The following is a 15,407-nucleotide window of genomic DNA, read 5'->3' as shown; positions in this document are numbered from 1 at the left end:
GAAAACTACAATCATCGCTCACCATTTTTGCTCAACGTAGATATGCCACATCCTTAACTAACCGTTTCTTCTTCAGCGGGGAGAAGTTTCTGCAACCAAATTGCATGTGCATTATCCTCGTGTGGCAAATTTGAGCAAACACAGAAAGGGGCCTATATTCTAGAATCATCAACTTTACGACTAAAGTGGAAAAAAAACAAGACAAAATATGACTGTTGTTCACTGATTGTCAAATAAGTTTGTAAAAGCATTTAAACATTCATTAAGAATGTACATTTTTGTACAACGTCATGGGCATCACTTTTTTAGCTAAAAAGAAACAGTGGATTTTGCTGGCCTTTAACCATCTGTCTGACTTTGTTCACACAGGAGAGAGACGTGACTATCGTGGATCCTCTGGGGAGCCTCAACAACATCATGATGCTGACGAGGCAGAGAGTCTCTCCACATCAGAACATCTCAAGCGGAAACCCACACGGAAGAAATCTCACCACTTGACTGACTGTGGGAAGAGTTATTCAAGATCAGATTCAGTAAAAGTACACCAGAGATTTCACACAGGTGATACAGCTCATTGCTCTGATTGTGGGAAGAGATTCACCTCTTCAGCAGACCTAAAAAGACATCAGAGAATCCATACAGGAGAGAAACGTAATAGCTGTGATCAATGTGGGAAGAGGTTTAATGCTCCAAGCAGCCTGAAAACACACCAGAGAATACACACGGGAAAGAAACCTTATAGCTGCTCTGACTGTGGGAAGACCTTTTCAAAATTATATACATTACAATCACACCAGAGAATTCACACTGGAGAGAAACCTCATAGCTGTAATCAATGTGGGAAGAGTTTTACTACATCTAGCCATCTGACTATTCACCAGAGAACACACACAGGAGAGAAACCTTATAGCTGCACTGACTGTGGGAAGACATTTTCTAAATTATATACATTACAATCACACCAGAGAATTCACACTGGAGAGAAACCTCATAGCTGTAATCAATGTGGGAAGAGTTTTACTACATCTAGCAATCTGACTATTCACCAGAGAACACACACAGGAGAGAAACCTCATGGCTGTGATCAATGTGGGAAGAGTTTTACTACATCTAGCATTCTGACTATTCACCAGAGAACACACACAGGGGAGAAACCGTATAGCTGTAATCAATGTGGGAAGAGTTTTGTTACATCCAGCAATCTGACTATTCACCAGAGAACACACACAGGAGAGAAACCATATAGCTGTAATCAATGCGGAAAGTGTTTTGCTCATGCAGGCAACCTGGTAGCACACCTGAGAATACACACGGGAGAGAAACCTTATAGCTGTGATCAATGTGGGAACAGTTTTGTTACATCTAGCCATCTGACTACACACCTGAGAACACACAGGAGAGAAACCTCATAGCTGTCATAAATGTGGGAAGAGATACTCTGATAAAAGATCTGTGATTTAAACATCAGAAAATACATGAAGTAGTTGTTTCATGAAATACTGTCACAATGTAGAACGTTTTAACATCACAGAAGGAGTATTTAATATCACAATGTACAATGTTTTTAAAATTGTAGTAATGTAACCTTTATTTAACTAGGCAAGTCAGTTAAGAACAAAGTCTTATTTACAAAATGTAATTAAAAAGACGTTGAAAAGAAGACCATACCTGACATCCAATATAATTTCAACGTACTTGCAGCCTATACACATGGACTATCAAAAATTGGTCTATGAACAATTTTATTGACAGTTACATCACTCCAGTATTTACACACAGTATTTCTTTACAACATTGTAGTGCTAATTGTCTTTATTCCACTACTGAATAAGCATGTCTCAAATCACCTCATATTTCAAACATCCAGCCTGACAAAAGATACATTTTTAATTATTCCATGCCTCACCATTAAGTGAATTATTGCCAATACATATTAACAAAGGGGTGTACATTTGGTTTTGATATTTCATATTTTACATTTCATGTAACATTTTCAACCAACTGACAATTTTTTTGTACAGTTATTGTTTAGTAACAATGTAGTAAGCAAGCTTATATGTTGTGTTGGATATTACATCCTATTCTTACTATTTTAATCAACGTCATTTCCTTAGAATGCTCATTAGTCTTTCAGTTTGTTATTCTATAGTTTTAATCCTCTTATGTTTGTTGTGTAGCAAATATTAAAGTTTTTATTTTCATAGTGATTATTCATTTTTTCCCTGTAAAGCGCATTGCATGGATCTATGTCTGAAATGTGCTACATTTGAGTTGCAAAGAAAAAGCCATATCTCAGACTATCCAATAAAAATAAAAGATTAAGATGGGCAAAAAAGAACAGACACTGGAAAGAGGAACTCTGCCTAGAAGGCCAGCATCCCGGAGTCGCCTCTTCACTGTTGACGTTGAGACTGGTGTTTTGCGGGTACTATTTAATGAAGCTGCCAGTTGAGGACTTGTGAGGCGTCTGTTTCTCAAACTAGACACTCTAATGTACTTGTCCTCTTGCTCAGTTGTGCACCGTGGCCTCCCACTCCTCTTTCTATTCTGGTTAGAGACAGTTTGCGCTGTTCTGTGAAGGGAGAAGTACACAGCGTTGTATGAGATCTTCAGTTGCTTGGCAATTTCTCGCATGGAATAGCCTTCATTTCTCAGAACAAGAATAGACTGACGAGTTTCAGAAGAAAGGTCTTTGTTTCTGGCCATTTTGAGCCTGTAATTGAACCCACACTTGCTGATGCTCCAGATACTCAACAAGTCTAAAGAAGGCCAGATTTATTGCTTCTTTAATCAGAACAACAATTTTCAGCTGTGCTGACATAATTGCAGAAGAGTTTTCTAATGATCAATTAGCCTTTTAAAATGATCAACTTGGATTAGCTAACACAACGTGCCATTGGAAGACAGGAGTGATGGTTGCGGATAATGGGCCTCTGTACGTCTATGTAGATATTCCATAAAAAAATCTGCCGTTTCCAGCTACAATAGTCATTTACAATATTAACAATGTCCACACTGTATTTCTGATCAATTTGATGTTATTTTAATGGACAAAAAAAAATGCTTTTCTTTCAAAAACAAGGACATTTCTAAGTGACCCCAAACTTTTGAACGGTAGTGTACATCTTATCTACATGATGTATTGTTACACCATGTAGGAGCAGTATAGAGCTAAATGCTTATTTTAAAGTTATCTGTCTATTTGACTGAATAAATCAGAAAATGCTTAAATACAAATCAAATTGTATTGGTCACATACACATATTTAGCAGATGTTATTGCGGGTGTGGAGAAATGCTTGTGTTCCTAGCTCCAAACAGTGCAGTAGTGTTCTCCGAACATCCACTGACCAACTGGCAAATGTCTTCACTGACATTTTAAACCTGTTCATGTCTGAGTCTGTAATACCAACATGTTTCAAGCAGACCACCATAGTCCCTGTACCCAAGAACACTAAGGTAACCTGCCTAAATGACTACCGACCCGTAGCACTCACGGTCTGTAGCCATGAAATGCTTTGATAGGCTGGTCATGGCTCACATCAACACCATTATCCCAGAAACCCTAGACCCACTCCAATTTGCATACCGCCCCAACAGATCCACAGATGATGCAATCTCTATTGCACTCCACACGGCCCTTTCCCACCTGGACAAAAGGAACAACTATGTGAGAATGCTATTCATTAACTACAGCTCAGCATTCAACACCATATTGCCCTCAAAACTCATCACTAAGCTAAGGACCCTGGGACTGAACAGCTCCCTCTGCAACTGGATCCTAGACTTCCTGACGGGCTACGCCGTCAGGAAGTGGTAAGGGTAGGTAACAACACATCTACCACAACATGGGGGCCCATCAGGGGTGCGTGCTCAGTCCCCTCCTCTACTCCCTGTTCACTCATGACTGCACGGCCAGGCACAACTCCAACACCATCATTAAGTTTGCTGATGACACAACAGAGGTAGGCCTGATCACTGACACTGACAGCCTATAGGGAGGAGGTCAGAGACCTGACCATGTGGTGCAAGGACAACAACCTCTCCCTCAATGTGATCAAGACAAAGGAGATGATTGTGGATTATAGGAAAAAGAGGACCGAGCACGCCCCCATTCTCATCGACAGGGCTGTAGTGGAGCAGGTTGAGAGCTTCAAGTTCCTTGGCGTCCACATCAACAACAAACTAACATGGTCCAAGCATACCAAGACAGTCGTGGAGAGGCCACGACAAAACCTATTACCCCTCAGGAGACTGAAAAGATTTGGCATGGGTCCTCAAATCCTCAAAAGGTTCTACAGCTGCACCATCGAGAGCAACTTGACGGGTTGCATCACTGCCTGGTATGGCAACTGCTCCACCTCTGACCGCGAGGCACTACAGAGGGTAGTGCGTACAGCCCAGTACATCACTGGGGCCAAGCTTCCTGCCATCCAGGACCTCTATACCAGGCGGTGTCAGAGGAAGGCCCTAAAAATCATCAAAGACTCCAGCCACCCTAGTCATAGACTGTTCTCTCTGCTACAGCATGGCAAGCGGTACCGGAGCGCCAAGTCTAGGTCCAAGAGGCTTCTAAACAGCTTCTACCCCCAAGCCATAAGACTCCTGAGCAACTAATCAAATGCCTAACCAGACTATTTGCACCCCCCTCCCCCCCCCCACGCTGCTACTACTCTCTGTTATTATCTACGCATAGCAACTTTAACAACCCTACCTGCATGTACATAATTATCTCAATTACCGTGACACCGGTGCAACCGCACATTGACACATTGACTCTGTACCAGTACCCCCTGTATGTAGCCCCACTATTGTTATTTACTGCTGCTCTTTAATTATTTGTTTTTCTTATCTCTTACTTTTTTCTTACTTTAAAAAAACATGTTTTATTAAAACTGCATCGTTGGTTAAGGGATTGTAAGTAAGCATTTCACTGTAAGGTCTACACCTGTTGTATTTCGCGCATGTGACAAATACAATTTGATATGATTTGATTGAGTAAAGCAGTAATGAGTAAAGCAGAATGTAAACATTATTAAAGTGACCAGTGTTTCCATGTCTATGTATATAGGGCAGCAGCCTTGAAGGTGCAGGGTTGAGTAACCGGGTGGTAGCCAGCTAGTGATGGCTGTTTAACAGTCTGATTGCCTTGACATAGAAGCTGTTTTTCAGTCTCTCGGTCCAAGCTTTGATGCACCTTTACTGTTCTTGCCTTCTGGATGGTAGCGGGGAGAACAGGCGGTGGCTCAGGTGGTTGATGTCCTTGATGATCTTTTTGGCCTTCCTGTGACATCGGGTGCTGTAGGTGTCCTGGAGGGCAGGTAGTTTGCCCCGGTGATGCGTTGGGCTGACTGCACCACCCTCTGGAGAGCCCTGTGGTTGTGGGCGGTGCTGTTGCCGTACCAGGTGTGATACAGCCCGAAAGGAAGCTCTCAATTGTGCACCTGTAAAAGTTTGTGAGGGTCTTAGGGGCCAAGCCAAAATGTGTAGTAGATGTTGAGTTTGATTAAAATTTTGCACTAATCAATCAACACATGCTTCTATTTGTACGTCTCTATATAATTGTATTTTACAATGAAATAACTTTTCTCTCAACTGCGTTGCCCACTCCAGTCAGCAGATGGCGATGAGCATCTTTCAGGCGATGCTGCTGTGTGACGTATAATCTAGTGGACGGGACGCTTCAACAACAACAGCAAGCTAGTCAGCCACCTCGGTAGTTTGCTAGCCAACAAAGCCGAAACATTAAAGCTATTTAGACTGCTCCGGTGTATTACTAGCTATGTTTTAAACACACTTCTGCCGTATCTACTTGTTACAGCATTTAATGTAATATTCATGCCTACGTTGTTAGTTACCGTAGTCATCTACCTGGCTGGTTAAGTTAGCAGTAGCACTAGGCTAATCGTTAATGCTAACTAGTTAGCTAGTTAACATCCCCGACCATGAGTTCACTAAGCTATTCTCCTCCTGCTAAAGAAGCGGAGGTCCGTTGGACGGAGAAGGAGGGTATGTGGCTGAACATTGTCGTGAAAGAAGAGAAGGAAGAGGAGGAGAATGTCTCGGTAAAAAAAGAAGTAGAGGGTGAGGCTGTTACAGTGAAAGAAGAAGTTTCAGTGAAAGAAGAGGAGGAGGATGTTACTGTGAAAGAAGAGGAGGAGGATGTTACTGTGAAAGAAGAGGAAGAGAAAGAGGTGGATGCGGTTTTTGGAGTGAAAGAGGAGGATGAGATTACCGTTACATTGGGGGAGGAGGAAGAAGAACAAGAAGAGAAAACCGGAGATCTGATTAACACCAGTAAGTCTTAAAAAACAAGGGCACAAACTCTGCAGTTGAACTAATGTGTGCTTTTTAAAGGGTATTCTACACTTGAATATGTTGTGCTGTAGGAATTGTTAAAGCTACAGAGTGGGGACTCAACCAACAAAATGTTAATGGATAAAATGCTTACCATTGTATTTTTCACAATTTTTAAACATCTCTAAATATATTTTTCTAAAATATGATTTAAAGATCTACATCTATGGTTTTATTAGGTCCTACGTTTTTCAGTTATATTGTAAGACAGACCGATCTGATTGAAATATTCTATACAGTTGAAGTCAGAAGTTTACATACACCTTAGCCAAATACATTTAAACTCAGTTTTTCACAATTCCTGACATTTAATCCTAGTAAAAATGCCCTGTTTTAGGTCAGTTAGAATCACCACTTTATTTTAAGAATGTGAAATGTCAGAATAATAGTAGAGAGTGATTTATTTCAGCTTTTATTTCTTTCATCACATTCCCAGTGGGTCAGAAGTTTACATACACTCAATGGTAGCATTGCCTTTAAATTGTTGAACTTGGGTCGAACGTTTCGGGTAGCCTTCCACAAGCTTCCCACAATAAGTGAATTTTGGACCATTCCTCCTGACAGAGCTGGTGTAACTGAGTCAGGTTTGTAGGCCTCCTTGCTCGCACACGCTTTTTCAGTTCTGCCCACAAATTTTCTATAGGATTGAGGTCAGGGCTTTGTGATGGCCACCACAATACCTTGACTTTGTTGTCCTTAAAACCTCTTTGGGCTAGGGGGCAGTATTTTCACGTCCGGATGAAAAGCGTGCTCAAAGTAAACTGCCTGTTACTCAGGCCCAGAAGCTAGGTGGCGGACCTGGCACAATGCACGCTGACAAGGTCGCCAGGTGTACGGTGTTTCCTCTGACACATTGGTGCGGCTGGCTTCCGGGTTAAGTGGGCGTTGTGTCAAGAAGCAGTGCAGCTTGGTTGGGTTGTGTTTCGGAGGACGCACAGCTCTCGACCTTCGCCTCTCCCGAGTCCGTATGGGAGTTGCAGCGATGAGACAAGACTGTAACTACCAATTGGATATCACGAAAATGGGGTAATAAATAAATACAAAAATAGAAAAAACCCCAGACAGACTATAGCCCAGACAGACTGTAGCCCAGACAGACTGTAGCCCAGACAGACTATAACCCAGACAGACTATAACCCAGACAGACTATAACCCAGACAGACTATAGCCCAGACAGACTGTAGCCCAGACAGACTGTTGCCCAGACAGACTGTTGCCCAGACAGACTATAACCCAGACAGACTATAACCCAGACAGACTGTAGCCCAGACAGACTATAACCCAGACAGACTATAACCCAGACAGACTATAGCCCAGACAGACTGTAGCCCAGACAGACTATAACCCAGACAGACTATAACCCAGACAGACTGTAGCCCAGACAGACTGTAGCCCAGACAGACTGTAACCCAGACAGACTGTAACCCAGACAGACTGTAGCCCAGACAGACTGTAGCCCAGACGGACTGTAGCCCAGACGGACTATAGCCCAGACGGACTATAGCCCAGACGGACTATAGCCCAGACGGACTATAGCCCAGACGGACTATAGCCCAGACGGACTATAACCCAGACGGACTATAGCCCAGACGGACTATAGCCCAGACGGACTATAACCCAGACGGACTATAACCCAGACGGACTATAGCCCAGACGGACTATAACCCAGACGGACTACGGACTATAACCCAGACGGACTATAGCCCAGACGGACTATAGCCCAGACAGACTATAACCCAGACAGACTATAGCCCAGACAGACTATAACCCATGGTGAGAAATAACCAGAGATAAAGGAAACGTATCCTGTTTTGTCTCTGAATGTCTTAAGCAAAGCTACAGCATTAAACATGAAATATGTTGCTGGGAGGAAGAGAACACACACACACTCACCAAACACACACACACTCACCAAACACACACACACTCACCAAACACACACACACTCACCAAACACACACACACTCACCAAACACACACACACTCACCAAACACACACACACACACACAACAAACACACACACCAAACACACACACACTCACCAAACACACACACACACACACCAAACACACACACACTCACCAAACACACACACACTCACCAAACACACACACACACACTCACCAAACACACACACACACTCACCAAACACACACACACACACACCAAACACACACACCAAACACACACACCAAACACACACACACACACCAAACACACACCAAACACACACACACACTCACCAAACACACACACACTCACCAAACACACACACACTCACCAAACACACACACACTCACCAAACACACACACCAAACACACACACACTCACCAAACACACTCACCAAACACACTCACCAAACACACTCACCAAACACACACACACACACTCACCAAACACACACACACTCACCAAACACACTCACACTCACCAAACACACTCACCAAACACACACACACTCACCAAACACACACACACTCACCAAACACACTCACCAAACACACACACACACTCACCAAACACACACACACTCACCAAACACACACACACACTCACCAAACACACACACACACTCACCAAACACACTCACCAAACACACACACACTCACCAAACACACACACACTCACCAAACACACACACACTCACCAAACACACACCAAACACACACACACACACACCAAACACACACACACACACACACTCACCAAACACACACACACTCACCAAACACACACCAAACACACACACACTCAGCAAACACACACACACACACACCAAACACACACACACACACACACACACCAAACGCACACACACACACAAAACACACACACACATACACACTCACCAAACGCACACACAAACACCAAACACACACTCACCAAACGCACACACAAACACCAAACACACACACACACACTCACCAAATGCACACACACTCACCAAACGCACACACACTCACCAAACGCACACACACTCACCAAACGCGCACACACTCACCAAACACACACACACACACACTCACCAAACGCACACACACACTCACCAAACACACACACACACCAAACACACACACACTCACCAAACGCACACACACTCACCAAACGCACACACACTCAAACACACACCACACACACACACACACACCAAATGCGCACACACACACACACACCAAACGCACACACACACCAAACGCACACACACACCAAACGCACACACACACACACACACCAAACACACACACACACACACACACACACTCACCAAACGCACACACACTCACCAAACGCACACACACACTCACCAAACGCGCACACACTCACCAAACACACACACACACACACATGGACAGACGCACGTGCGCACACACACACTTTCTCTCTCAGCGTTTTATAAAAGCAGTATTTATCACTGTGTGAAAACAAAGTGCTGCGATTACAGGATGTTACATCATAGTGGCCTGGTAGGGGCTTCCTGTGGAGGGGGTGGGAGTGTGTGTGAGAGAGAGAAAGAGTGGTGTGTGTGTGTGTGTGTGTGTGTGTGTGTGTGTGTGTGTGTGTGTGTGTGTGTGTGTGTTTAGTCACAGAGGGGGGCTAAGTGAACTCCCTTTGAACTAAGATCTCATGCCACTGGTCTGGTAACACTTCATATTAAAACACATCTTTTTTCCAGAGGAGATATTGACATTGTTCAATAGTTTGGAATGATTTCTTTTAGATGGATAATACCAGGATGGGGTCTTTTCCATTCCTGTCAGTTCAGAAAGAAATTCAAAATGTTTCTCCTTGAAAAGCATTGAAGAGAACTGGAATTTCAGCGTACTTCCTGAACTGACTGGAATTTAAATGGAACCTTATATCTCTATCCTACAAGAGTAAAGATGATTTCTGAAAAGTATTTGATGTAAAGCACTTCTGTCTTCTGGTATGGTGTGACAGGGTAGTTATCTGTGTATCTTCTGGTATGGTGGGACAGGGTAGTTCTCTGTCTTCTGGTATGGTGTGACAGGGTAGTTATCTGTGTATCTTCTGGTATGATGTGACAGGGTAGTTCTCTGTGTATCTTCTGGTATGATGGGACAGGGTAGTTCTCTGTGTATCTTCTGGTATGGTGGGACAGGGTAGTTCTCTGTCTTCTGGTATGGTGTGACAGGGTAGTTCTCTGTCTGTCTTCTGGTATGATGGGACAGGGTAGTTCTCTGTGTATCTTCTGGTATGGTGTGACAGGGTAGTTCTCTGTCTGTCTTCTGGTATGGTGTGACAGGGTAGTTCTCTGTCTGTCTTCTGGTATGATGTGACAGGGTAGTTCTCTGTGTATCTTCTGGTATGATGGGACAGGGTAATTATCTGTCTGTCTTCTGGTATGATGGGACAGGGTAGTTCTCTGTGTATCTTCTGGGATGATGGGACAAACCCCAGACAGACTAATAAGTTGGGTGAATTTTGGCCCATTCCTCCTGACAGAGCTGGTGTAACTGAGTCAGATTTGTAGGCCTCCTTGTTCGCACATGCTTTTTCAGTTCTGCCCACACATTTTCTATAGGATTGAGGTCAGGGCTTTGTGATGGCCAATCCAATACCTTGACTTTGTTGTCCTTAAGCCAAGCAAAGAGGCACTGAGTTTGAAGGTAGGCCTTGAAATACATCCACAGGTACACCTCCAATTGACTCAAATTATGTCGATTAGCCTATCAAAAGCTTCTAAAGCCATGACATCATTTTCTGGAATTTTCCAAGCTGTTTAAAGGCACAGTCAACTTAGTGTATGTGAACTTCTGACCCACTGGAATTGTGATACAGTGAATTATAAGTGAAATAATCTGTCTGTAAACAATTGTTGGAAAAATTACTTGTGTCATGCACAAAGTATATGTCCTAACCGACTTGCCAAAACTATAGTTTGTTAACAAGAAATGTGTGGAGTGGTTGAAAAATGAGTTTTAATGACTCCAACCTAAGTGTATGTAAATTTCTGACTTCAACTGTAAGTTAAGTACACTATACAACTCTGTGCACCAGGACTACTTTGAACAATGTCCACAGGGCCTCCTGGGTGGTGCAGTGGTCTAAGGCACTGCATCGCAGTGCTAGAGGCGTCACTACAGATTCAGGTTCGATCCTGGGTTGTGTCGCAGCCGACTGCAATCGGGAGACCCATGAGGCGGCACACAATTTGGCCCAGCGTTGCCCGGTTAGGGGAGGGTTTGGGCGGCTGGGGATGTCCTTGTCCCATCGCGCACTAGCGACTCCTTGTGGCGGGGCCGGGCGCAGTGCACGCTGACTTCGGTCCCCAGCTGTACGGTGTTTCCTCCGAAACGTTGGTGCTGCTGGCTTCAAGGGTTAAGCAGTGTGTCAAGAAGGTCGAGAGCAGTGCGGCTCTCGTCCTTCGATTCTCCCGAGTCCGTACGGGAGTTGCAGTGATGGAACAAGACTGTAACAACCAATTGGAAATCACGAAATTTGGCATAAAAAGGGCTAAAAAATAAGTTTTTTACACAGAACATTTTACAAAAACACATTTACGTGAAGAACAGTGGAGATGCAAAGTTTTGTAACAGAATGATATATATTTTACTGTTTGTGACGTCATTCTGTTACCAAACTTTGCACCTGCACTGGTCTTCAAGTAAATGTGTTTTTGTAGTTGAGTTGTATGGTTTGTTTAACTTTGGTTTTTGTTTTACATACATTTTAAAGTGAAAAATTGTAGTCTCAGCATCACTCTGTTGCCGTGGAAACGCCCCATACCAATGAGTTAATGACCCATCTTTTACATGTCTTCACTCACAAACTTGAAGTTCTTGAAGAGACCGTGTTCAATGTTCTATGTACATGCACCTCAATAGGAAAATAGTGCATTTACACAATGTAGAAACCTAATGACTGTCATTTCAATGACCGGAATATCAATATTTTATCATAAACACGTATTTACAGTGTTACATATTAATTTCTGGGGAACAATGTGTGCTTCAGAAGTAGCTGTATTATAATTCATATAGGCCCTATAGGCTATATCTCAATGGATTTAAAACTAGGCCCTATAGGCTATATCTCAATGGATTTAAAACTAGGCCCTATAGGCTATATCTCAATGGATTTAAAACTAGGCCCTATAGGCTATATCTCAATGGATTTAAAACTAGGCCCTATAGGCTATATCTCAATGGATTTAAAACTAGGCCCTATAGGCTATATCTCAATGGATTTAAAACTAGGCCCTATAGGCTATATCTCAATGGATTTAAAACTAGGCCCTATAGGCTATATCTCAATGGATTTAAAACTAGGCCCTATAGGCTATATCTCAATGGATTTAAAACTAGGCCCTATAGGCTATATCTCAATGGATTTAAAACTAGGCCCTATAGGCTATATCTCAATGGATTTAAAACTAGGCCCTATAGGCTATATCTCAATGGATTTAAAACTAGGCCCTATAGGCTATATCTCAATGGATTTAAAACTAATATTTGTTCCTGGTGCTCTTATATTTTATGTTGTCTTCACTTTTTTAAGTTGGGAGCACAAGTGTTAACAATGATACATTTTAATTTAGAGCTCTATTATTATAGAGCTTTGTTCAGCCTATAAACATGACATTATCTATTATTATAGAGCTCTGCTCAGCCTATAAACATGACATTATCTATTATTATAGAGCTCTGCTCAGCCTATAAACATGACATTATCTATTATTATAGAGCTCTGCTCAGCCTATAAACATGACATTATCTATTATTAGAGAGCTCTGCTCAGCCTATAAACATTATCATTATGATAAATCTCTGCTCAGCCAATAAACATGACATTATCATAGAGCTCTGCTCAGCCTATTAACATGACATTATCTATTATTATAGAGCACTGCTCAGCCTATAAACATGACATTATCTATTATTATAGAGCTCTGCTCAGCCTATTAACATGACATTATCTATTATTATAGAGCACTGCTCAGCCTATAAACATGACATTCCATAAGTGCAAGATTCGATTTTAAGCTCTATATTATTTGCTTTTAAAATCTCACCAGGTTTATTTTTAACAACAATGTTACTGAGGGAACTAGTCTTGATTAAACCAAATAGGAAGACAGTGTTATCATGTGGAGCTTTCATTCAGGTCTCTGTTTAACTAAATACTCTGTTTGTTTTGGCAGGAGAGAGACCAGACTCTCACTCTGACAGCGGGAAGAGTCCTTCAGGGGAACCAGACCCAGAGATGCCCAAACCAGCAAGAAAACACCACTGTTCCCTCTGTGGAAAGAGTTTTACAAAGTTAGGCAACCTGAAAGCGCATGAGATAATACACACAGGAGAGAAACCTTACCACTGCTCCCAATGTGGAAAGAGTTTTACCTGGATAGGGAACTGGAAAACACATGAGAAAATACACACAGAAGGGAGGAAGACTTTCCACTGCTCCCAATGTGGAAAGAGTTTTACCAAGTCAGGGTCCCTGAAAATGCATGAGAGAATACACACAGGAGAGAAGCCTTACCACTGTTCCTATTGTGAAAAGAGTTTTAGGTGGTTAGTGACCCTGAAAACGCATGAGAATACCCACACAGGAGCAAAGCCCTACCAATGCTCCCTGTGTGGAAAGAGTTTTACCCAGTTAGGAGGCCTGAATAGACATGACAGGACACACTCAGGAGGAGATAAGACCTACCACTGCTCCCACTGTGGAAAGAGATTTAACCGGTTAAGACATCTGAATAAGCATGAAAGAATACATACACAGGAGGAGAAGACATACCACTGCTCTCATTGTGGAAAGACATTTTCCCAGTCAGAGGACCTGAAATCACATGAGAGAATAGAGAGGCTGTGTTCTGACTTATGTTTTTGACTGAGAATTTGTGTTTTTGTTTATGGGCCATTCTACGGTATCAGAGTGATGCTGAGACTCACCTTTTCACTTTAAAATGTATGCCAAGCAAAAACCATTGATTGCAAAGTTTAACAAACAATACACCTACAGTACCAGTCAAAAGTTTGGACACACCTACTCATTCAAGGGTTTTTCTTTATTTTTTACTATTTTCTACATTGTAGAATAATAGTGAAAACATCGAAACTATGAAATAACACACATGGAATCATGTAATAACAAAAAAAAGTGTTAAACAAATGAAAATATATTTTAGATTCTTCAAAGTAACCCTTTGCGTTGATGACATCTTTGCATTCTCTCAACCATCTTCACCTGGAATGATTTTCCAACAGTCTTGAAGGAGTTCCCACATATGCTGAGCACTTGTTGGCTGCTTTTCCTTCACTCTGCCGTCCAATTCATCCCAAACCATCTCAATTGGGTTGAGGTCGGGTGATTGTGGAGGCCAGGTCATCTGATGCAGCGCTCCATCACTCTCCTTCTTGGTCAAATAGCCCTTACACAGCCTGAAGGTGTGTTTTGGGTCAATGTCCTGTTGAAAAACAAATGATAGTCCCACTAAATAAATCACTGACAGTGTCACCAGCAAACCACTATCACACCTCCTCCATGCTTCATGGTGGGAACCACACATGCGGAGATCATCCATTCACCTACTCTGCGTCTCACAAAGACACAACGGTTGGAACCAAAAATCTAAAATTTGGACTCATCAGACCAAAATACAGATTTCCACCGGTCTAATGTCCATTGCTTGTGTTTCTTGGTCCAAGCAAGTCTCTTCTTCTTATTGGTGTCCATTAGTTGTGGTTTCTTTGCAGCAATTCAACCATGAAGCCTGATTCGCATAGTCTCCTCTGAACAGTTGATGTTGAGATGTGTCTGTTCCTTGAACTCTGAAGCATTTATTTGGGCTGCAATTTCTGATGGTGCTAACTCTAATGAACATCTTCTGCAGCAGAGGTAACTCTGGGTCTTCCTTTCCTGTGGCGGTCCTCATGAGAGCCAGTTTCATCATAGCGCTTGATGGTTTTTGCGACTGCACTTGAAGAAACTTTCAAAGGTCTTTGGTCTTTTACCAAATATGACTTGGTCTTTTACCAAATATCTTCTGTATACCACCCCTGCCTTGTCACAACACAACCTAATT

The 15,407-nt window shown here is 42.5% G+C and overlaps 2 protein-coding genes across 2 annotated transcripts; both read left to right on the top strand.

The window, feature by feature from the left end:
• Positions 1-290: 290 nt before the first annotated feature.
• Positions 291-2,203, top strand: LOC106592292 (gastrula zinc finger protein XlCGF17.1-like). Its single transcript, XM_014183619.2, has 2 exons — positions 291-294; positions 376-2,203. Exons 1-2 carry the CDS (start codon positions 291-293, stop codon positions 1,410-1,412), a joined length of 1,041 nt encoding a protein of 346 aa, XP_014039094.2. The 3' UTR covers positions 1,413-2,203.
• Positions 2,204-5,681: 3,478 nt separating this feature from the next.
• LOC123732060 (zinc finger protein 239) lies at positions 5,682-14,381 on the top strand. Its single transcript, XM_045711422.1, has 2 exons — positions 5,682-6,296; positions 13,521-14,381. Exons 1-2 carry the CDS (start codon positions 5,945-5,947, stop codon positions 14,210-14,212), a joined length of 1,044 nt encoding a protein of 347 aa, XP_045567378.1. The 5' UTR covers positions 5,682-5,944; the 3' UTR covers positions 14,213-14,381.
• The last annotated feature ends 1,026 nt before the right edge of the window (positions 14,382-15,407 follow it).

This window comes from Salmo salar, chromosome ssa02 (assembly GCF_905237065.1).
Source record: "Salmo salar chromosome ssa02, Ssal_v3.1, whole genome shotgun sequence".
NCBI lineage: Eukaryota > Metazoa > Chordata > Actinopteri > Salmoniformes > Salmonidae > Salmo > Salmo salar.
Note: the sequence above shows the minus strand (reverse complement) of the source record. Positions and strands in the feature narration are given on the sequence as shown.